Source organism: Salmo salar, unplaced genomic scaffold (assembly GCF_905237065.1).
Source record: "Salmo salar unplaced genomic scaffold, Ssal_v3.1, whole genome shotgun sequence".
In the NCBI taxonomy this organism is placed as follows: domain Eukaryota; kingdom Metazoa; phylum Chordata; class Actinopteri; order Salmoniformes; family Salmonidae; genus Salmo; species Salmo salar.
This window is the reverse complement of record NW_025548935.1, coordinates 12501-35306: the sequence shown is the minus strand read 5'-3', so window position 1 is coordinate 35306 and position 22806 is coordinate 12501. Positions and strand designations below refer to the sequence as shown.

Here is a 22806-nt window from a genome sequence, read left to right as displayed (position 1 = left end):
CTCCAGCCTGTCTCTGTCCCTCGGTTAGACCAGTGTCTCCAGCCTGTCTCTGTCCCCTCGGTTAGACCAGTGTCTCCAGCCTGTCTCTGTCTCTGTCCCCTCGGTTAGACCAGTGTCTCCAGCCTGTCTCTGTCCCTGTCCCCTCGGTTAGACCAGTGTCTCCAGCCTGTCTCTGTCTCTGTCCCCTCGGTTAGACCAGTGTCTCCAGCCTGTCTCTGTCCCCTCGGTTAGACCAGTGTCTCCAGCCTGTCCCTGTCCCCTCGGTTAGACCAGTGTCTCCAGCCTGTCTCTGTCCCCTCGGTTAGACCAGTGTCTCCAGCCTGTCTCTGTCCCCTCGGTTAGACCAGTGTCTCCAGCCTGTCTCTGTCCCTGTCCCCTCGGTTAGACCAGTGTCTCCAGCCTGTCTCTGTCCCTGTCCCCTCGGTTAGACCAGTGTCTCCAGCCTGTCTCTGTCCCCTCGGTTAGACCAGTGTCTCCAGCCTGTCTCTGTCTCTGTCCCCTCGGTTAGACCAGTGTCTCCAGCCTGTCTCTGTCCCCTCGGTTAGACCAGTGTCTCCAGCCTGTCTCTGTCTCTGTCCCCTCGGTTAGACCAGTGTCTCCAGCCTGTCTCTGTCCCTGTCCCCTCGGTTAGACCAGTGTCTCCAGCCTGTCTCTGTCTCTGTCCCCTCGGTTAGACCAGTGTCTCCAGCCTGTCTCTGTCCCCTCGGTTAGACCAGTGTCTCCAGCCTGTCCCTGTCCCCTCGGTTAGACCAGTGTCTCCAGCCTGTCTCTGTCCCTCGGTTAGACCAGTGTCTCCAGCCTGTCTCTGTCCCCTCGGTTAGACCAGTGTCTCCAGCCTGTCTCTGTCCCTGTCCCTCGGTTAGACCAGTGTCTCCAGCCTGTCTCTGTCCCTGTCCCCTCGGTTAGACCAGTGTCTCCAGCCTGTCTCTGTCCCCTCGGTTAGACCAGTGTCTCCAGCCTGTCTCTGTCTCTGTCCCCTCGGTTAGACCAGTGTCTCCAGCCTGTCTCTGTCCCCTCGGTTAGACCAGTGTCTCCAGCCTGTCTCTGTCTCTGTCCCCTCGGTTAGACCAGTGTCTCCAGCCTGTCTCTGTCTCTGTCCCCTCGGTTAGACCAGTGTCTCCAGCCTGTCTCTGTCCCCTCGGTTAGACCAGTGTCTCCAGCCTGTCTCTGTCCCCTCGGTTAGACCAGTGTCTCCAGCCTGTCTCTGTCCCCTCGGTTAGACCAGTGTCTCCAGCCTGTCTCTGTCCCCTCGGTTAGACCAGTGTCTCCAGCCTGTCTCTGTCCCCTCGGTTAGACCAGTGTCTCCAGCCTGTCTCTGTCCCTCGGTTAGACCAGTGTCTCCAGCCTGTCCCTGTCCCCTCGGTTCAACCAGTGTCTCCAGGCTGTCTCTGTCCCCTCGGTTAGACCAGTGTCTCCAGCCTGTCCCTGTCCCCTCGGTTAGACCAGTGTCTCCAGCCTGTCTCTGTCCCCTCGGTTAGACCAGTGTCTCCAGCCTGTCTCTGTCCCCTCGGTTAGACCAGTGTCTCCAGCCTGTCTCTGTCCCCTCGGTTAGACCAGTGTCTCCAGCATGTCTCTGTCCCCTCGGTTAGACCAGTGTCTCCAGCCTGTCTCTGTCCCCTCGGTTAGACCAGTGTCTCCAGCCTGTCTCTGTCCCCTCGGTTAGACCAGTGTCTCCAGCCTGTCCCTGTCCCTCGGTTAGACCAGTGTCTCCAGCCTGTCTCTGTCTCTGTCCCCTCGGTTAGACCAGTGTCTCCAGCCTGTCTCTGTCCCCTCGGTTAGACCAGTGTCTCCAGCCTGTCTCTGTCCCCTCGGTTAGACCAGTGTCTCCAGCCTGTCTCTGTCTCTGTCCCCTCGGTTAGACCAGTGTCTCCAGCCTGTCTCTGTCTCTGTCCCCTCGGTTAGACCAGTGTCTCCAGCCTGTCTCTGTCCCCTCGGTTAGACCAGTGTCTCCAGCCTGTCTCTGTCTCTGTCCCCTCGGTTAGACCAGTGTCTCCAGCCTGTCTCTGTCCCCTCGGTTAGACCAGTGTCTCCAGCCTGTCTCTGTCTCTGTCCCCTCGGTTAGACCAGTGTCTCCAGCCTGTCTCTGTCCCCTCGGTTAGACCAGTGTCTCCAGCCTGTCTCTGTCTCTGTCCCCTCGGTTAGACCAGTGTCTCCAGCCTGTCTCTGTCCCCTCGGTTAGACCAGTGTCTCCAGCCTGTCTCTGTCCCCTCGGTTAGACCAGTGTCTCCAGCCTGTCCCTGTCCCCTCGGTTAGACCAGTGTCTCCAGCCTGTCTCTGTCCCCTCGGTTAGACCAGTGTCTCCAGCCTGTCTCTGTCCCTGTCCCCTCGGTTAGACCAGTGTCTCCAGCCTGTCTCTGTCCCCTCGGTTAGACCAGTGTCTCCAGCCTGTCTCTGTCTCTGTCCCCTCGGTTAGACCAGTGTCTCCAGCCTGTCCCTGTCCCCTCGGTTAGACCAGTGTCTCCAGCCTGTCTCTGTCCCCTCGGTTAGACCAGTGTCTCCAGCCTGTCTCTCTCCCCTCGGTTAGACCAGTGTCTCCAGCCTGTCTCTGTCTCTGTCTCCTCGGTTAGACCAGTGTCTCCAGCCTGTCCCTGTCCCCTCGGTTAGACCAGTGTCTCCAGCATGTCTCTGTCCCCTCGGTTAGACCAGTGTCTCCAGCCTGTCTCTGTCCCCTCGGTTAGACCAGTGTCTCCAGCCTGTCTCTGTCTCCTCGGTTAGACCAGTGTCTCCAGCCTGTCTCTGTCCCCTCGGTTAGACCAGTGTCTCCAGCCTGTCTCTGTCCCTGTCCCCTCGGTTAGACCAGTGTCTCCAGCCTGTCTCTGTCTCTGTCCCCTCGGTTAGACCAGTGTCTCCAGCCTGTCTCTGTCCCCTCGGTTAGACCAGTGTCTCCAGCCTGTCTCTGTCCCCTCGGTTAGACCAGTGTCTCCAGCCTGTCTCTGTCCCCTCGGTTAGACCAGTGTCTCCAGCCTGTCTCTGTCTCTGTCCCCTCGGTTAGACCAGTGTCTCCTGTCTCTGTCTCTGTCCCCTCGGTTAGACCAGTGTCTCCAGCCTGTCTCTGTCCCCTCGGTTAGACCAGTGTCTCCAGCCTGTCTCTGTCCCCTCGGTTAGACCAGTGTCTCCAGCCTGTCTCTGTCCCCTCGGTTAGACCAGTGTCTCCAGCCTGTCTCTGTCCCCTCGGTTAGACCAGTGTCTCCAGCCTGTCTCTGTCCCCTCGGTTAGACCAGTGTCTCCAGCCTGTCCCAGGTATCTGTCCTAACCTGTGTGTGTGTGTGTGTGTGTGTGTGTGTGTGTGTGTTGTGTGTGTGTGTTGTGTGTGTGTGTGTGTGTGTGTGTGTGTGTGTGGTGTGTGTGTGTGTGTGTGTGTGTGTGTGTGTGGTGTGTGGTGTGTGTGTGTGTGTGTGTGTGTGTGTGTTTTCTCTCCAGGTCTTTAGCTGTTGGAACCAAATCAGGCTATAAGTTCTTCTCCCTGTCGTCTGTGGACAAATTGGAGCAGATTTATGAATGTAGTGAGTATCAATATCCTATTGATTAGTGAGTATCAATATCCTATTGATTAGTGAGTATCAATATCCTATTGATTGATGAATGTAGTGAGTATCACTATCCTATTGATTGATGAATGTAGTGAGTATCAATATCCTATTGATTGATGAATGTAGTGAGTATCAATATCCTATGGATTTATTATATATATATATGGGGTATTGTGATGTCATTAGGGGGTATTGTGATGTCATTATGGGGCATTGTGACGTCATTAGGGGGTATTGTGATGTCATTATGGGGCATTGTGACGTCATTAGGGGGTATTGTGATGTCATTATGGGGCATTGTGACGTCATTAGGGGGTATTGTGATGTCTCTAGAATATTCCAGCAACAGGGTTTATACTGTTTGGTACTAATGGTGTGTGTGTGTGTGTGTGTGTCTCTGTGTGTGTGTGTGTGTGTGCGCGCGCGCCCAGCGGACACAGAGGATGTGTGTATCGTAGAGCGTCTGTTCAGCAGCAGTCTGGTGGCGATCGTCAGTCTGAAGGCTCCTCGGAAGCTGAAGGTCTGTCACTTCAAGAAGGGGACGGAGATCTGCAACTACAGTTACAGCAACACTATCCTGGCTGTGAAGCTCAACAGACAGGTAGGAACTCACCTTTCGGTGTGTGTGTGTGTTGTGTAACGGAGATCTGCAACTACAGTTACAGCAACACTATCCTGGCTGTGAAGCTCAACAGACAGGTAGGAACTCACCTTTCGGTGTGTGTGTGTGTTGTGTAACGGAGATCTGTAACTACAGTTACAGGAACACACCTTTTTAAACATGGAACTTGGACTGCAGTTGGAGGAGAACGAGGGACGGTTTGTCGAAAGGTGGAGAAGTTTTTAACATGTGGCTCGTTTCAGGAAACAAGGCGGGCGCGTCGCAGGAGAGACGTTTCAACTTAAAAATAAAAATGTTATGTTTTTTTTTTGGTGTAGAAATGCCTTCTGGAACATTTTCAGATATTATACATTTCTGGTTTTGTCATTTTAATTTTAATTTTAAGTTAAAGCGTCCTGTTAGCTAGCTAGCTAACGTTACGTGTATGATCTGTGTAGTAATATTGTTTGTATATCAGAGCCATTTGCATTGCTAGTTATAGCTTAATGTTAGCTAGCTAGCTAACGTTACGTGTATGATGTGTGTAGTAATATTGTTTGTATATCAGAGACATTTGCATTGCTAGTTAAAGCGTCCTGTTAGCTAGCTAGCGAACATTTGAACCTGGTTGGTTAGCTACCTGCAGGGTAGTAACGTTATGAGTTGGGATTATGGTTTATTGTTTAGCTAGCTAGCTAAACGAAATACTCTACTATGCAGGAAACCATTTCACTACACTTTCTGTATCCTGTGTGACAAATCAACTGTGTCACATCCACAGGATACAGGGCTAGATAAAGCCCTGTAAAACAGACTGTAAACAAGGCAGGCTAGATAAAGCCCTGTAAAACAGACTGTAAACAAGGCAGGCTAGATAAAGCCCAGTAAAACAGACTGTAAACAAGGCAGGCTAGATAAAGCCCAGTTAAACAGACTGTAAACAAGGCAGGCTAGATAAAGCCCAGTAAAACAGACTGTAAACAAGGCAGGCTAGATAAAGCCCAGTAAAACAGACTGTAAACAAGGCAGGCTAGATAAAGCCCAGTTAAACAGACTGTAAACTCCTAGCTAGCTACGACACTGAAGACATGTGTGTTAAACTCCTAGCTAGCTACGACACTGAAGACAGGTGTGTTAAACTCCTAGCTAGCTACGACACTGAAGACAGGTGTGTTAAACTCCTAGCTAGCTACGACACTGAAGACAGGTGTGTTAAACTCCTAGCTAGCTACGACACTGAAGACAGGTGTGTTAAACTCCTAGCTAGCTACGACACTGAAGACAGGTGTGTTAAACTCCTAGCTAGCTACGACACTGAAGACAGGTGTGTTAAACTCCTAGCTAGCTACGACACTGAAGACAGGTGTGTTAAACTCCTAGCTAGCTACGACACTGAAGACAGGTGTGTTAAACTCCTAGCTAGCTACGACACTGAAGACAGGTGTGTTAAACTCCTAGCTAGCTACGACACTGAAGACAGGTGTGTTAAACTCCTAGCTAGCTACGACACTGAGGACAGGTGTGTTAAACTCCTAGCTAGCTACGACACTGAAGACAGGTGTGTTAAACTCCTAGCTAGCTACGCCGTCGGTAGATACGCCCTGACAGACAGACAGACAGACAGACAGACAGACAGACAGACAGACAGACAGACAGACAGACAGACAGACAGACAGACAGACAGACAGACAGACAGACAGACCAGACCAGACAGACAGTAATATGTGATCGTGAGCAGGACTTTATGTTTGTTCCAGAGGCTGATAGTATGTCTGGAAGAGTCTCTGTACGTCCACAACATCAGAGACATGAAGGTCCTACACACCATCAGAGAGACTCCACCCAACCCCTCAGGTAAACACCTTCACCTACAGCTAAATCTACACCTTCACCTACAGCTAAATCTACACCTTCACCTACAGCTAAATCTACACCTTCACCTACAGCTAAATCTACACCTTATTAACCTACAGCTAAATCTACACCTTCACCTACAGCTAAATCTACACCTTCACCTACAGCTAAATCTACACCTTACTACAGCTAAATCTACACCTTCACCTACAGCTAAATCTACACCTTCACCTACAGCTAAATCTACACCTTCACCTACAGCTAAATCTACACCTTCACCTACAGCTAAATCTACACCTTATTAACCTACAGCTAAATCTACACCTTCACCTACAGCTAAATCTACACCTTCACCTACAGCTAAATCTACACCTTCACCTACAGCTAAATCTACACCTTCACCTACAGCTAAATCTACACCTTCACCTACAGCTAAATCTACACCTTCACCTACAGCTAAATCTACACCTTCACCTACAGCTAAATCTACACCTTCACCTACAGCTAAATCTACACCTTATTAACCTACTACTAAATCTACACCTTCACCTACTACTAAATCTACACCTTCACCTACAGCTAAATCTACACCTTCACCTACAGCTAAATCTACACCTTCACCTACAGCTAAATCTACACCTTCACCTACAGCTAAATCTACACCTTCACCTACAGCTAAATCTACACCTTCACCTACAGCTAAATCTACACCTTCACCTACAGCTAAATCTACACCTTCACCTACAGCTAAATCTACACCTTCACCTACTGCTAAATCTACACCTTCACCTACAGCTAAATCTACACCTTATTAACCTACAGCTAAATCTACACCTTCACCTACAGCTAAATCTACACCTTCACCTACAGCTAAATCTACACCTTCACCTACAGCTAAATCTACACCTTCACCTACAGCTAAATCTACACCTTCACCTACAGCTAAATCTACACCTTCACCTACAGCTAAATCTACACCTTCACCTACAGCTAAATCTACACCTTCACCTACAGCTAAATCTACACCTTCACCTACAGCTAAATCTACACCTTCACCTACAGCTAAATCTACACCTTCACCTACAGCTAAATCTACACCTTCACCTACTGCTAAATCTACACCTTATTAACCTACTACTAAATCTACACCTTATTAACCTACAGCTAAATCTACACCTTCACCTACAGCTAAATCTACACCTTATTAACCTACTACTAAATCTACACCTTATTAACCTACTGCTAAATCTACACCTTATTAACCTGCTACTAAATCTACACCTTATTAACCTGCTACTAAATCTACACCTTATTAACCTGCTACTAAATCTACACCTTATTAACCTACTGCTAAATCTACACCTTATTAACCTGCTGCTAAATCTACACCTTATTAACCTGCTACTAAATCTACACCTTATTAACCTGCTACTAAATCTACACCTTATTAACCTGCTACTAAATCTACACCTTATTAACCTGCTACTAAATCTACACCTTATTAACCTGCTACTAAATCTACACCTTATTAACCTGCTACTAAATCTACACCTTATTAACCTGCTACTAAATCTACACCTTATTAACCTGCTACTAAATCTACACCTTATTAACCTGCTACTAAATCTACACCTTATTAACCTGCTACTAAATCTACACCTTATTAACCTGCTACTAAATCTACACCTTATTAACCTGCTACTAAATCTACACCCTTGTTAACCTACTACTAAATCTACACCTTATTAACCTACTACTAAATCTACACCTTATTAACCTACTACTAAATCTACACCTTATTAACCTACTACTAAATCTACACCTTATTAACCTGCTACTAAATCTACACCTTATTAACCTGCTACTAAATCTACACCTTATTAACCTGCTACTAAATCTACACCTTATTAACCTGCTACTAAATCTACACCTTATTAACCTGCTACTAAATCTACACCTTATTAACCTACTACTAAATCTACACCTTATTAACCTACTACTAAATCTACACCTCATTAACCTACTACTAAATCTACACCTCATAACCTACTACTAAATCTACACCTTATTAACCTACTACTAAATCTACACCTTATTAACCTACTACTAAATCTACACCTTCTGTAATAACTGTGTGCTCTGTCCTCCTGTAATAACTGTGTGTGCTCTGTCCTCCTGTATAATAACTGTGTGTTCTCTCCCCGGGGCTGTGTGCTCTGTCCTCTCTGTATAATAACTGTGTGTTCTCTTTCCTCCTGTATAATAACTGTAGTGCGCTCTGTCCTCCTGTATAATAACTGTGTGTTCTCTCCCCAGGCCTCGCTGTCCTCCTGTAATAACTGTGTGTTCTCTCCCCAGGGCTGTGCGCTCTGTCCTCCTGTATAATAACTGTGTGTGCTCTGTCCTCCTGTATAATAACTGTGTGTTCTCTGTCCTCCTGTATAATAACTGTGTGTTCTCTCCCCAGGGCTGTGCGCTCTGTCCATCAGTAGCGATAACTGCTACTTGGCTTATCCCGGCAGCGCTACGATCGGAGAGGTCCAGGTGTTCGACACGGTCAATCTGGTACGAGACACACACACACACACACACACACACACACACACACACACACACACACACACACACACACACACACACACACACACACACACACATCAGTCTCTCTGTTCATATCAGACACAGCCACACATCACAGCCCATGACAGTTCAGTCTCTCTGTGTGTTTATATCTGTGTTTCCAGAGAGCAGCCAACATGATCCCAGCCCATGACAGTTCAGTCTCTCTCTTGTGTTTATATCTGTGTTTCCAGAGAGCAGCCAACATGATCCCAGCCCATGACAGTTCAGTCTCTCTCTGTGTGTTTATATCTGTGTTTCCAGAGAGCAGCCAACATGATCCCAGCCCATGACAGTTCAGTCTCTCTCTGTGTGTTTATATCTGTGTTTCCAGAGAGCAGCCAACATGATCCCAGCCCATGACAGTTCAGTCTCTCTCTGTGTGTTTTATATCTGTGTTTCCAGAGAGCAGCCAACATGATCCCAGCCCATGACAGTTCAGTCTCTCTTGTGTGTTTATATCTGTGTTTCCAGAGAGCAGCCAACATGATCCCAGCCCATGACAGTTCAGTCTCTCTCTCTGTGTGTTTATATCTGTGTTTCCAGAGAGCAGCCAACATGATCCCAGCCCATGACAGTTCAGTCTCTCTCTGTGTGTTTATATCTGTGTTTCCAGAGAGCAGCCAACATGATCCCAGCCCATGACAGTTCAGTCTCTCTTCTCTGTGTGTTTATATCTGTGTTTCCAGAGAGCAGCCAACATGATCCCAGCCCATGACAGTTCAGTCTCTCTTGTGTGTTTATATCTGTGTTTCCAGAGAGCAGCCAACATGATCCCAGCCCATGACAGTTCAGTCTCTCTCTGTGTGTTTATATCTGTGTTTCCAGAGAGCAGCCAACATGATCCCAGCCCATGACAGTTCAGTCTCTCTCTGTGTGTTTATATCTGTGTTTCCAGAGAGCAGCCAACATGATCCCAGCCCATGACAGTTCAGTCTCTCTGTGTGTTTATATCTGTGTTTCCAGAGAGCAGCCAACATGATCCCAGCCCATGACAGTTCAGTCTCTCTTGTGTGTTTATATCTGTGTTTCCAGAGAGCAGCCAACATGATCCCAGCCCATGACAGTTCAGTCTCTCTCTGTGTGTTTATATCTGTGTTTCCAGAGAGCAGCCAACATGATCCCAGCCCATGACAGTTCAGTCTCTCTGTGTGTTTATATCTGTGTTTCCAGAGAGCAGCCAACATGATCCCAGCCCATGACAGTTCAGTCTCTCTCTGTGTGTTTATATCTGTGTTTCCAGAGAGCAGCCAACATGATCCCAGCCCATGACAGTTCAGTCTCTCTCTGTGTGTTTATATCTGTGTTTCCAGAGAGCAGCCAACATGATCCCAGCCCATGACAGTTCAGTCTCTCTCTGTGTGTTTATATCTGTGTTTCCAGAGAGCAGCCAACATGATCCCAGCCCATGACAGTTCAGTCTCTCTCTCGTGTGTTTATATCTGTGTTTCCAGAGAGCAGCCAACATGATCCCAGCCCATGACAGTTCAGTCTCTCTCTGTGTGTTTATATCTGTGTTTCCAGAGAGCAGCCAACATGATCCCAGCCCATGACAGTTCAGTCTCTCTCTGTGTGTTTATATCTGTGTTTCCAGAGAGCAGCCAACATGATCCCAGCCCATGACAGTTCAGTCTCTCTCTGTGTGTTTATATCTGTGTTTCCAGAGAGCAGCCAACATGATCCCAGCCCATGACAGTTCAGTCTCTCTCTGTGTGTTTATATCTGTGTTTCCAGAGAGCAGCCAACATGATCCCAGCCCATGACAGTTCAGTCTCTCTCTGTGTGTTTATATCTGTGTTTCCAGAGAGCAGCCAACATGATCCCAGCCCATGACAGTTCAGTCTCTCTCTGTGTGTTTATATCTGTGTTTCCAGAGAGCAGCCAACATGATCCCAGCCCATGACAGTTCAGTCTCTCTCTGTGTGTTTATATCTGTGTTTCCAGAGAGCAGCCAACATGATCCCAGCCCATGACAGTTCAGTCTCTCTCTCTGTGTGTTTATATCTGTGTTTCCAGAGAGCAGCCAACATGATCCCAGCCCATGACAGTTCAGTCTCTCTCTGTGTGTTTATATCTGTGTTTCCAGAGAGCAGCCAACATGATCCCAGCCCATGACAGTTCAGTCTCTCTCTGTGTGTTTATATCTGTGTTTCCAGAGAGCAGCCAACATGATCCCAGCCCATGACAGTTCAGTCTCTCTCTGTGTGTGTTTATATCTGTGTTTCCAGAGAGCAGCCAACATGATCCCAGCCCATGACAGTTCAGTCTCTCTCTGTGTGTTTATATCTGTGTTTCCAGAGAGCAGCCAACATGATCCCAGCCCATGACAGTTCAGTCTCTCTCTGTGTGTTTATATCTGTGTTTCCAGAGAGCAGCCAACATGATCCCAGCCCATGACAGTTCAGTCTCTCTGTGTGTGTTTATATCTGTGTTTCCAGAGAGCAGCCAACATGATCCCAGCCCATGACAGTTCAGTCTCTCTCTGTGTGTTTATATCTGTGTTTCCAGAGAGCAGCCAACATGATCCCAGCCCATGACAGTTCAGTCTCTCTCTGTGTGTTTATATCTGTGTTTCCAGAGAGCAGCCAACATGATCCCAGCCCATGACAGTTCAGTCTCTCTGTGTGTTTATATCTGTGTTTCCAGAGAGCAGCCAACATGATCCCAGCCCATGACAGTTCAGTCTCTCTGTGTGTTTATATCTGTGTTTCCAGAGAGCAGCCAACATGATCCCAGCCCATGACAGTTCAGTCTCTCTCTGTGTGTTTATATCTGTGTTTCCAGAGAGCAGCCAACATGATCCCAGCCCATGACAGTTCAGTCTCTCTCGTGTGTTTATATCTGTGTTTCCAGAGAGCAGCCAACATGATCCCAGCCCATGACAGTTCAGTCTCTCTTGTGTGTTTATATCTGTGTTTCCAGAGAGCAGCCAACATGATCCCAGCCCATGACAGTTCAGTCTCTCTGTGTGTTTATATCTGTGTTTCCAGAGAGCAGCCAACATGATCCCAGCCCATGACAGTTCAGTCTCTCTCTGTGTGTTTATATCTGTGTTTCCAGAGAGCAGCCAACATGATCCCAGCCCATGACAGTTCAGTCTCTCTCTGTGTGTTTATATCTGTGTTTCCAGAGAGCAGCCAACATGATCCCAGCCCATGACAGCCCATTAGCAGCCACGTTGTGTTCGACGCCAGCGGATCCAAACTGGCCACAGCCTCGGAGAAGGTGGGGACACATTAAACTGTTACACTGAACTACTGAGGTGGTGTCAGCGGTCCCTCTGCCCCTGACCCTTAACCCTACTGTTCGTAACTTGTGATCTGACCCTTAGGGGACGGTAATGTGTAATGTGATCTGATAGGGGACGGTAATGTGTAATGTGATCTGATAGGGGACGGTAGTGTGTAATGTGATCTGATAGGGACGGTAATGTGTAATGTGATCTGATAGGGACGGTAATGTGTAATGTGATCTGATAGGGGACGGTAATGTGTAATGTGATCTGATAGGGGACGGTAATGTGTCGAATAATGTGATCTGATAGGGGACGGTAATGTGTAATGTGATCTGATAGGGGACGGTAATGTGTAATGTGATCTGATAGGGGACGGTAATGTGTAATGTGATCTGATAGGGGACGGTAGTGTGTAATGTGATCTGATAGGGGACGGTAATGTGTAATGTGATCTGATAGGGGACGGTTGTGTAATGTGATCTGATAGGGGACGGTTGTGTAATGTGATCTGATAGGGGACGGTAATGTGTATGTGATCTGATAGGGGACGGTAATGTATGTGATCTGATAGGGGACGGTAATGTGAATGTGATCTGATAGGGGACGGTAATGTATAATGTGATCTGATAGGGGACGGTAATGTAATGTGATCTGATAGGGGACGGTAATGTGTAATGTGATCTGATAGGGGACGGTAATGTGTAATGTGATCTGATAGGGGACGGTAATGTATTGGATCTGATAGGGGACGGTAATGTGTAATGTGATCTGATAGGGGACGGTAATGTGTAATGTGATCTGATAGGGGACGGTAATGTGTAATGTGATCTGATAGGGGACGGTAATGTGTAATGTGATCTGATAGGGGACGGTAATGTGATCTGATAGGGGACGTGTAATGTGATCTGATAGGGGACGGTAATGTGTATGATCTGATAGGGGACGGTAATGTATGTGATCTGATAGGGGACGGTAATGTGATCTGATAGGGGACGGTAATGTATTGATCTGATAGGGACGGTAATGTGTAATGTGATCTGATAGGGGACGTAATTGTAATGTGATCTGATAGGGGACGGTGTGTAATGTGATCTGATAGGGGACGGTAATGTGTAATGTGATCTGATAGGGGGACGGTAATGTGTAATGTGATCTGATAGGGGACGGTAATGTGTAATGTGATCTGATAGGGGACGGTAATGTGTAATGTGATCTGATAGGGGACGTAATGTGTAATGTGATCTGATAGGGGACGGTAATGTGTAATGTGATCTGATAGGGACGGTAATGTGTAATGTGATCTGATAGGGGACGGTAATGTGTAATGTGATCTGATAGGGGGACGGTAATGTGTAATGTGATCTGATAGGGGACGGTAATGTGTAATGTGATCTGATAGGGGACGGTTGTGTAATGTGATCTGATAGGGGACGGTAATGTGATCTGATAGGGGACGGTAATGTGATCTGATAGGGGACGGTAATGTGATCTGATAGGGGGGACGGTAATGTGTAATGTGATCTGATAGGGGACGGTGGTGTAATGTGATCTGATAGGGGACGGTAATGTGTAATGTGATCTGATAGGGGACGGTAATGTGTAATGTGATCTGATAGGGGACGGTAATGTGCTTGTAATGTGATCTGATAGGGACGGTAGTGTGTAATGTGATCTGATAGGGGACGGTAATGTATAATGTGATCTGATAGGGGACGGTAATGTGTAATGTGATCTGATAGGGGACGGTAATGTGTAATGTGATCTGATAGGGGACGGTAATGTGATCTGATAGGGGACGTAATGTGATCTGATAGGGGACGGTAATGTGATCTGATAGGGGACGGTAATGTTGGGACGTAATGTGATCTGATAGGGACGGTAATGTGATCTATAGGGGGCGGTAATGTGATCTGATAGGGGACGGTAATGTGTAATGTGATCTGATAGGGGACGGTAATGTGTAATGTGATCTGATAGGGGACGGTAATGTGAATGTGATCTGATAGGGGACGGTATGTAATGCGTGATCTGATAGGGGACGGTAATGTGATCTGATAGGGGACGGTAATGTGTAATGTGATCTGATAGGGGACGTATGTGTAAGTGATCTGATAGGGGACGGTAATGTATGTGATCTGATAGGGACGGTAATGTGTAATGTGATCTGATAGGGGACGGTAAGTGTAATGTGATCTGATAGGGGACGGTATGTGTAATGTGATCTGATAGGGGACGGTAATGTGATCTGATAGGGGACGGTAATGTGTAATGTGATCTGATAGGGGACGGTAATGGGTGATCTGATAGGGGACGTAATGTGTAATGTGATCTGATAGGGGACGGTAATGTGTAATGTGATCTGATAGGGGACGGTTGTTTAATGTGATCTGATAGGGGACGGTAATGTGTAATGTGATCTGATAGGGGACGGTTGTGATCTGATAGGGGACGGTAATGTGTAATGTGATCTGATAGGGGACGGTAATGTGTAATGTGATCTGATAGGGGACGGTAATGTGTAATGGATCTGATAGGGACGGTAATGTGTAATGTGATCTGATAGGGGACGGTATGTGTAATGTGATCTGATAGGGGACGGTAATGTGTAATGTGATCTGATAGGGGACGGTAATGTGATCTGATAGGGACGGTAATGTGATCTGATGCGTAATGTGATCTGATAGGGACGGTATGTGATATCTGATGGGGACGGTTGTGTAATGTGATCTGATAGGGGACGGTAATGTGTAATGTGATCTGATAGGGGACGGTAATGTGTAATGTGATCTGATAGGGGACGGTAATGTGTAATGTGATCTGATAGGGGACGGTAATGTGTAATGTGATCTGATAGGGGACGGTAATGTAATGTGATCTGATAGGGGACGGTAATGTGTAATGTGATCTGATAGGGGACGGTAATGTGTAATGTGATCTGATAGGGGACGGTAATGTAATGTGATCTGATAGGGAACGGTAAGTGTAATGTATCTGATAGGGGACGGTAATGTATCTGATAGGGGACGTAATGTGATCCGATAGGGACGGTAATGTGATCTGATAGGGGACGGTAATGTGTAATGTGATCTGATAGGGGACGGTGTAATGTGATCTGATAGGGATTGTAATGTGTAATGTGATCTGATAGGGGACGGTAGTGTAATGTGATCTGATAGGGGACGGTGGTGTGTAATGTGATCTGATAGGGGACGGTAATGTATAATGATCTGATAGGGGACGGTAATGTGTAATGTGATCTGATAGGGGACGGTAATGTGTAATGTGATCTGATAGGGGACGGTAATGTAATGTGATCTGATAGGGGACGGTAATGTGTAATGTGATCTGATAGGGAGCCGTAATGTATAATGTGATCTGATAGGGACGGTAATGTTAATGTGATCTGATAGGGGACGGTAATGTAATGTATCTGATAGGGGACGGTATGTGTAATGTGATCTGATAGGGGACGGTAATGTGTAATGTGATCTGATAGGGACGGTGTAATGTGATCTGATAGGGGACGGTAGTGTGTAATGTGATCTGATAGGGGCGGTATGTTAATGTGATCTGATAGGGACGGTGTGTAATGTGATCTGATAGGGGACGGTAATGTGTAATGTGATCTGATAGGGGACGGTAATGTGTAATGTGATCTGATAGGGGACGGTAATGTGTAATGTGATCTGATAGGGACGGTAATGTGTAATGTGATCTGATAGGGACGGTAATGTGTAATGTGATCTGATAGGGACGGTAATGTGTAATGTGATCTGATAGGGGACGGTAATGTTAATGTGATCTGATAGGGGACGGTAATGTGTAATGTGATCTGATAGGGGCGGTAATGTGTAATGTGATCTGATAGGGGACGGTAATGTGTAATGTGATCTGATAGGGGACGGTAATGTAATGTGATCTGATAGGGGACGGTAATGTTAATGTGATCTGATAGGGACGGTAATGTTAATGTGATCTGATAGGGGACGTTGTATGTGATCTGATAGGGGACGGTTGTGTAATGTGATCTGATAGGGGACGGTAATGTGTAATGTGATCTGATAGGGGACGGTAATGTGTAATGTGATCTGATAGGGACGGTAATGTGTAATGTCTGATCTGATAGGGGACGGTAATGTGTAATGTGATCTGATAGGGGACGGTAATGTGTAATGTGATCTGATAGGGGACGGTAATGTGTAATGTGATCTGATAGGGACGGTGATGTGTAATGTGATCTGATAGGGGACGGTAATGTGTAATGTGATCTGATAGGGGACGGTGATGTGATCTGATAGGGGCGGTAATGTGATCTGATAGGGACGTTGGTGTGTACATGTGATCTGATAGGGGACGGTAATGTTAATGTGATCTGATAGGGACGGTAATGTGTAATGGATCTGATAGGCGGTAATGTGATCTGATAGGGGACGGTAATGTGTAATGTGATCTGATAGGGCGGTAATGTGATCTGATAGGGGACGGTAATGTATAATGTGATCTGATAGGGGACGGTAATGTGTAATGTGATCTGATAGGGGGCGGTGTGTAATGTGATCTGATAGGGGACGGTAATGTACCTAATGTGATCTGATAGGGGAGGTAATGTGCTAATGTGATCTGATAGGGGACGGTAATGTGTAATGTGATCTGATAGGGACGGTAATGTAATGTGATCTGATAGGGGACGGTAATGTTAATGTGATCTGATAGGGGACGTTAATGTGTGATGTGATCTGATAGGGACGGTAATGTGTAATGTGATCTGATAGGGGACGGTAATGTGTAATGCTGATCTGATGGGGACGGTAATGTGTAATGATTTTTGATCTGATAGGGGACGGTATGTGTAATGTGATCTGATAGGGGACGGTAATGTGTAATGTGATCTGATAGGGAGTAATGTGTAATGTGATCTGATAGGGACGGTAATGTGTAATGTGATCTGATAGGGGACGGTAATGTATGTGATCTGATAGGGACGGTAATGTGTAATGTGATCTGATAGGGGGTGTTTGTTGTGATCTGATAGGGACGTGTGTGTAATGTGATCTGATAGGGGACGGTAATGTGTAATGTGATCTGATAGGGTGTGCAATGTGATCTGATAGGGGACGGTAATGTGTTGTGATCTGTTACGTAATGTGTAATTATCTATGGGGGCGGTGGTGTGTAATGTGATCTATAGGGGGCGTGTGTTAATGTGATCTTTGGGGGGTAATTGTTTTGGTTTTTATCTTGGGGTTTTTTGTTTATCTTTTGTGATCTAGGGGGCGGTAATGTGTAATGTGATCTGATAGGGGACGGTAATGTGTTGTGATCTGATAGGTAATGTGTAATGTGATCTGATGGGGGGTATGTGTTTATCAATGGGTTGTGTATGCATCTGATAGGGTTTGTAATGTGAGTCTGATGGGATAATGTGTAATGTATCTATCGTTGTTATTATCTATGGTTGTAATGTGATCTAGGGGTTTTTTATTGTGTATGTGTAATGTGATCTTTTTTTCTGATGGGGGTATTATCTGATGGGTTGTTTGAGTCTGATAGGGTATGTGTAATTATCTATGTATGTTATTCGGTATTATCTGTGACGTTTTATCTTTTTTTGTTCTTTTTTTTGATGTTTTGATTGATGGGCTAATTTAATGTGATCTTCTATTTTTGTGATCTGATGGGGTTTTATGTGAGTCTTAGGGAGTTGTGTAATGTGATCTATGGGTATGTTTTATGTATTGTATGTGATCTATGGCGTGTGTTTTGATTTGTAATGTATTTTGTGTAATGTATCTTGGACGTTTTAATTATTTTTTTTTTTTTTATAGTTTTTATTGATCATGGTTTTATGTGATCTATTATTTAATTTTTTATTGTCTTATTTGTATCTATGGGGATATCTGTTTTCTCCATCCCTGAGACAACTGTTTGAATTCCTCGAGGAGTCCAAAGTAGGACTCCTCTCCTCCTCCTCCTCCTCCTCCTCCTCCTCCTCCCTATTCTCTCTCTGTCCATCTCTATATCCATTTCTCCTCCTCCTCCCTATCCCTCTATCCATCTCTATTCCATTTTCTCCTCCTCCTCCTCCTCCTCCTCCTATTCTCTCTCTATCCATCTCTATGTCCATTTTCTCCTCCTCCCTCCTCCCTCCTCCTCCTCCCTATTCTCTCTCTATCCCTCTCTATGTCCATTCCTCTCCTCCTCCTCTCCTATTCTCTCTCTATCCATCTCTATGTCATTTCTCCTCCCTCCTCCTCCTCCTCCTCCCTATTCTCTCTATCTATCTCTGTCCCATTTCTCACTCCTCCACTCCTCCCTCCTCCTCCTATTCTCTCTCTATCCGTCTCTGTGTTCACGTTTCATTCATCATCCTCATCTTTCCGTATATATTCCTCTGTGATGAACAATATAAATAAATAAAATATACTCATCATCTCTTTTATGCTCTCCCTCTTATTATCTTAATAAAATAATTTATATATATATTCTATTATTTTATGACTTAATAATAAATAAATAATTTAGGGGATACGTAATGTAATGTGATCTGATATATTGTGTAATGTGATCTGATTTATAAGTGTAATGTGATCTGATAGGGGACGGTAATGTGTAATGTGATCTATGGAGTAATGTATGTGATCTGATAGGGACGGTAATGTGTAATTATCTGATATGTAATGTGTAATGTGATCTGATAATCGGGTACGTGTGTAATGTGATCTGATAGGAGGTACGGTAATGTGTAATGTGATCTGTAATGTGACATAGGCGTGTAATGTGATCTGATAGGGGACTGTTAATGTAACTAATGTGATAATATTATAGGGACGGTAATGTGTAATGTGATCTGATAGGGGCGGTAATGTGTAATGTGATCCGATAGGTGACGTGTAATGTGCAATGTGATCTTAAGTAATGTAATGTGTGATATTTAATGTGATCTGATAGGGTGTAATGTGGATCTTGTGATCTGATGGGGACGGTAATGTTTCCCGGACAGAAATTCTTGAGTCTGTAGGAGCCATCCCTCTTTCTCCTCCTCCTCCTCCTCCTCCTCCCTATTCTCTCTCTATCCATCTCTATGTCCATTTCTCCTCTCCCTCCTCTCCTCCTCCTCCTCCTCCCTATTCTCTCTCTATCCATCTCTATGTCCATTTCTCCTTCTCCCTCCTCCTCCTCCTCCTCCCTATTCTCTCTCTATCCATCTCTATGTCCATTTCTCCTCCTCCCTCCTCCTCCTCCTCCTCCCTATTCTCTCTCTATCCATCTCTATGTCCATTTCTCCTCCTCCCCTCCTCCTCCTCCCTATTCTCTCTCTATCCATCTCTATGTCCATTTCTCCTCCTCCTCCTCCTCCTCCTCCCTATTCTCTCTCTATCCATCTCTATGTCCATTTCTCCTCCCTCCTCCTCCTCCTCCCTCCCTATTCTCTCTCTATCCATCTCTATGTCCATTTCTCCTCCTCCTCCTCCTCCTCCTCCCTATTCTCTCTCTATCCATCTCTATGTCCATTTCTCCTCCTCCTCCTCCTCCTCCTCCCTATTCTCTCTCTATCCATCTCTATGTCCATTTCTCCTCCTCCCTCCTCCTCCTCCCTATTCTCTCTCTATCCATCTCTATGTCCATTTCTCCTCCTCCTCCCTCCTCCTCCTCCTCCCTATTCTCTCTCTATCCATCTCTATGTCCATTTCTCCTTCCCCCTCCTCCTCCTCCTCCTCCCTATTCTCTCTCTATCCATCTCTATGTCCATTTCTCCTCCTCCTCCTCCTCCTCCCTCCCTATTCTCTCTCTATCCATCTCTATGTCCATTTCTCCTCCTCCTCCTCCTCCTCCCCCTATTCTCTCTCTATCCATCTCTATGTCCATTTCTCCTCCCTCCTCCTCCTCCTCCTCCCTATTCTCTCTCTATCCATCTCTATGTCCATTTCTCCTCCCTCCTCCTCCTCCTCCTCCCTATTCTCTCTCTATCCATCTCTATGTCCATTTCTCCTTCTCCCTCCTCCTCCTCCTCCTCCTCCTCCCTATTCTCTCTCTATCCATCTCTATGTCCATTTCTCCTTCTCCCTCCTCCTCCTCCTCCTCCCTATTCTCTCTCTATCCATCTCTATGTCAATTTCTCCTCCTCCTCCTCCTCCTCCTCCCTATTCTCTCTCTATCCATCTCTATGTCCATTTCTCCTTCTCCCTCCTCCTCCTCCTCCTCCCTATTCTCTCTCTATCCATCTCTATGTCCATTTCTCCTCCTCCCTCCTCCTCCTCCTCCTCCCTATTCTCTCTCTATCCATCTCTATGTCCATTTCTCCTCCTCCTCCTCCTCCTCCCTATTCTCTCTCTATCCATCTCTATGTCCATTTCTCCTCCTCCCTCCTCCTCCTCCTCCTCCCTATTCTCTCTCTATCCATCTCTATGTCCATTTCTCCTCCCTCCTCCTCCTCCTCCCTATTCTCTCTCTATCCATCTCTATGTCCATTTCTCCTCCTCCTCCTCCTCCCTATTCTCTCTATCCATCTCTATGTCCATTTCTCCTCCCTCCTCCTCCTCCTCCCTATTCTCTCTCTATCCATCTCTATGTCCATTTCTCCTCCTCCTCCTCCTCCTCCTCCCTATTCTCTCTCTATCCATCTCTATGTCCATTTCTCCTCCTCCCTCCTCCTGCTCCCTATTCTCTCTCTATCCATCTCTATGTCCATTTCTCCTCCCTCCTCCTCCTCCTCCTCCTCCTCCTCCTCCCTATTCTCTCTCTATCCATCTCTATGTCCATTTCTCCTCCCTCCTCCTCCTCCTCCTCCTCCTCCCTATTCTCTCTCTATCCATCTCTATGTCCATTTCTCCTCCCTCCTCCTCCTCCTCCTCCCTATTCTCTCTCTATCCATCTCTATGTCCATTTCTCCTTCTCCCTCCTCCTCCTCCTCCCTATTCTCTCTCTATCCATCTCTATGTCCATTTCTCCTCCTCCCTATTCTCCCTCCTCCTCCTCCCTATTCTCTCTCTATCCATCTCTATGTCCATTTCTCCTCCTCCCTATTCTCTCTCCTCCTCCTCCCTATTCTCTCTCCTCCTTCATTCCCCTCAATATAGTAATATGTGTTTAATAGTGGACGATATTAAATGAGCTCTTTTTGTGTGTGGTGTGTGTGTGTGTGTGTGTGTGTGTGGTGTGTGTGTGTGTGTGTGTGTGTGTGTGTGTGTGTGTGTGTGTGTGTGTGTGTGTGTGTGTGTGTGTGTGTGTGTGTGCGTGGTGTGTGTGTCTGTGTGTGTGTGTGTGTGTGTGTGTGTGTGTGTGTGTGTGTGTGTGTGTGTGTGTGTGTGTGTGTGTGTGTGTGTGTGTGTGTGTGTGTGTGTGTGGGTGGGTGTGGTGTGTGTGTGTGTGTGTGTGTGTGTGTGTGTGTGTGTGTGTGTGTGTGTGTGTGTGTGTGTGTGTGTGTGTGTGTGTGTGTGTGTGTGTGTGTGTGTGTGTGTGTGTGTGTGTGTGTGTGTGTGTGTGTGTGTGTGTGTGTGGTGTGTGTGTGTGTGTGTGTGTGTGTGTGTGTGTGTGTGTGTGTGTGTGTGTGTGGTAGGTGTGTGTCTATCTGTTCCCTGGCCTTCAGCATGGAGGGCCTCCACCTATCAGCTTCCAGTAACACGGAGACGGTCCACATCTTCAAACTGGAGACTCAGAAAGAGAAGTACTCCGCCCCCTTTACCCTTCACTCCGCCCCCTTTACCCTTCACTCCGCCCCTTTACCCTTCACTCCGCCCCCTTTACCCTTCACTCCGCCCCCTTTACCCTTCACTCCGCCCCTTTACCCTTCACTCCGCCCCCTTTACCCTTCGCTCCGCCCCCTTTACCCTTCGCCCCGCCCCCTTTACCCTTCGCCCCGCCCCCTTTACCCTTCGCCCCGCCCCTTTACCCTTCGCCCCGTCCCCTTTACCCTTCACTCCGCCCCTTTACCCCTTCACTCCGCCCCCTTTACCCTTCACTCCGCCCCCTTTACCCTTCACTCCGCCCCCTTTACCCTTCACTCCGCCCCCTTTACCCTTCACTCCGCCCCCTTTACCCTTCACTCCGCCTGTTTCTCATCATGGTGTGGAGGCCAGAGGAGGAGGAGATGTTGTCCTGTTTCTCATCATGGTGTGGAGGCCAGAGGAGGAGGAGATGTTGTCCTGTTTCTCATCATGGTGTGGAGGCCAGAGGAGGAGATGTTGTCCTGTTTCTCATCATGGTGTGGAGGCCAGAGGAGGAGGAGATGTTGTCCTGTTTCTCATCATGGTGTGGAGGCCAGAGGAGGAGGAGATGTTGTCCTGTTTCTCATCATGGTGTGGAGGCCAGAGGAGGAGATGTTGTCCTGTTTCTCATCATGGTGTGGAGGCCAGAGGAGGAGATGTTGTCCTGTTTCTCATCATGGTGTGGAGGCCAGAGGAGGAGGAGATGTTGTCCTGTTTCTCATCATGGTGTGGAGGCCAGAGGAGGAGGAGATGTTGTCCTGTTTCTCATCATGGTGTGGAGGCCAGAGGAGGAGATGTTGTCCTGTTTCTCATCATGGTGTGTAGGCCAGAGGAGGAGGAGATGTTGTCCTGTTTCTCATCATGGTGTGGAGGCCAGAGGAGGAGATGTTGTCCTGTTTCTCATCATGGTGTGGAGGCCAGAGGAGGAGGAGATGTTGTCCTGTTTCTCATCATGGTGTGGAGGCCAGAGGAGGAGGAGATGTTGTCCTGTTTCTCATCATGGTGTGGAGGCCAGAGGAGGAGGAGATGTTGTCCTGTTTCTCATCATGGTGTGGAGGCCAGAGGAGGAGGAGATGTTGTCCTGTTTCTCATCATGGTGTGGAGGCCAGAGGAGGAGATGTTGTCCTGTTTCTCATCATGGTGTGGAGGCCAGAGGAGGAGGAGATGTTGTCCTGTTTCTCATCATGGTGTGGAGGCCGGAGGAGGAGATGTTGTCCTGTTTCTCATCATGGTGTGGAGGCCAGAGGAGGAGGAGATGTTGTC

General features: G+C 47.0%; 1 protein-coding gene across 1 annotated transcript in view; it reads left to right on the top strand.

The window, feature by feature from the left end:
* LOC123734146 (WD repeat domain phosphoinositide-interacting protein 2) overlaps positions 1-22806 on the top strand; it is a 58459-nt gene that overhangs the window by 25536 nt on the left and 10117 nt on the right. The window contains exons 2-8 of the mRNA XM_045712895.1: positions 3421-3503; positions 3962-4131; positions 5889-5985; positions 8453-8550; positions 11735-11829; positions 18608-18611; positions 21349-21503. Coding sequence (XP_045568851.1) covers positions 3421-3503; positions 3962-4131; positions 5889-5985; positions 8453-8550; positions 11735-11829; positions 18608-18611; positions 21349-21503 — 702 coding nt within the window. The remainder of the gene's footprint in view (positions 1-3420; positions 3504-3961; positions 4132-5888; positions 5986-8452; positions 8551-11734; positions 11830-18607; positions 18612-21348; positions 21504-22806) is intronic.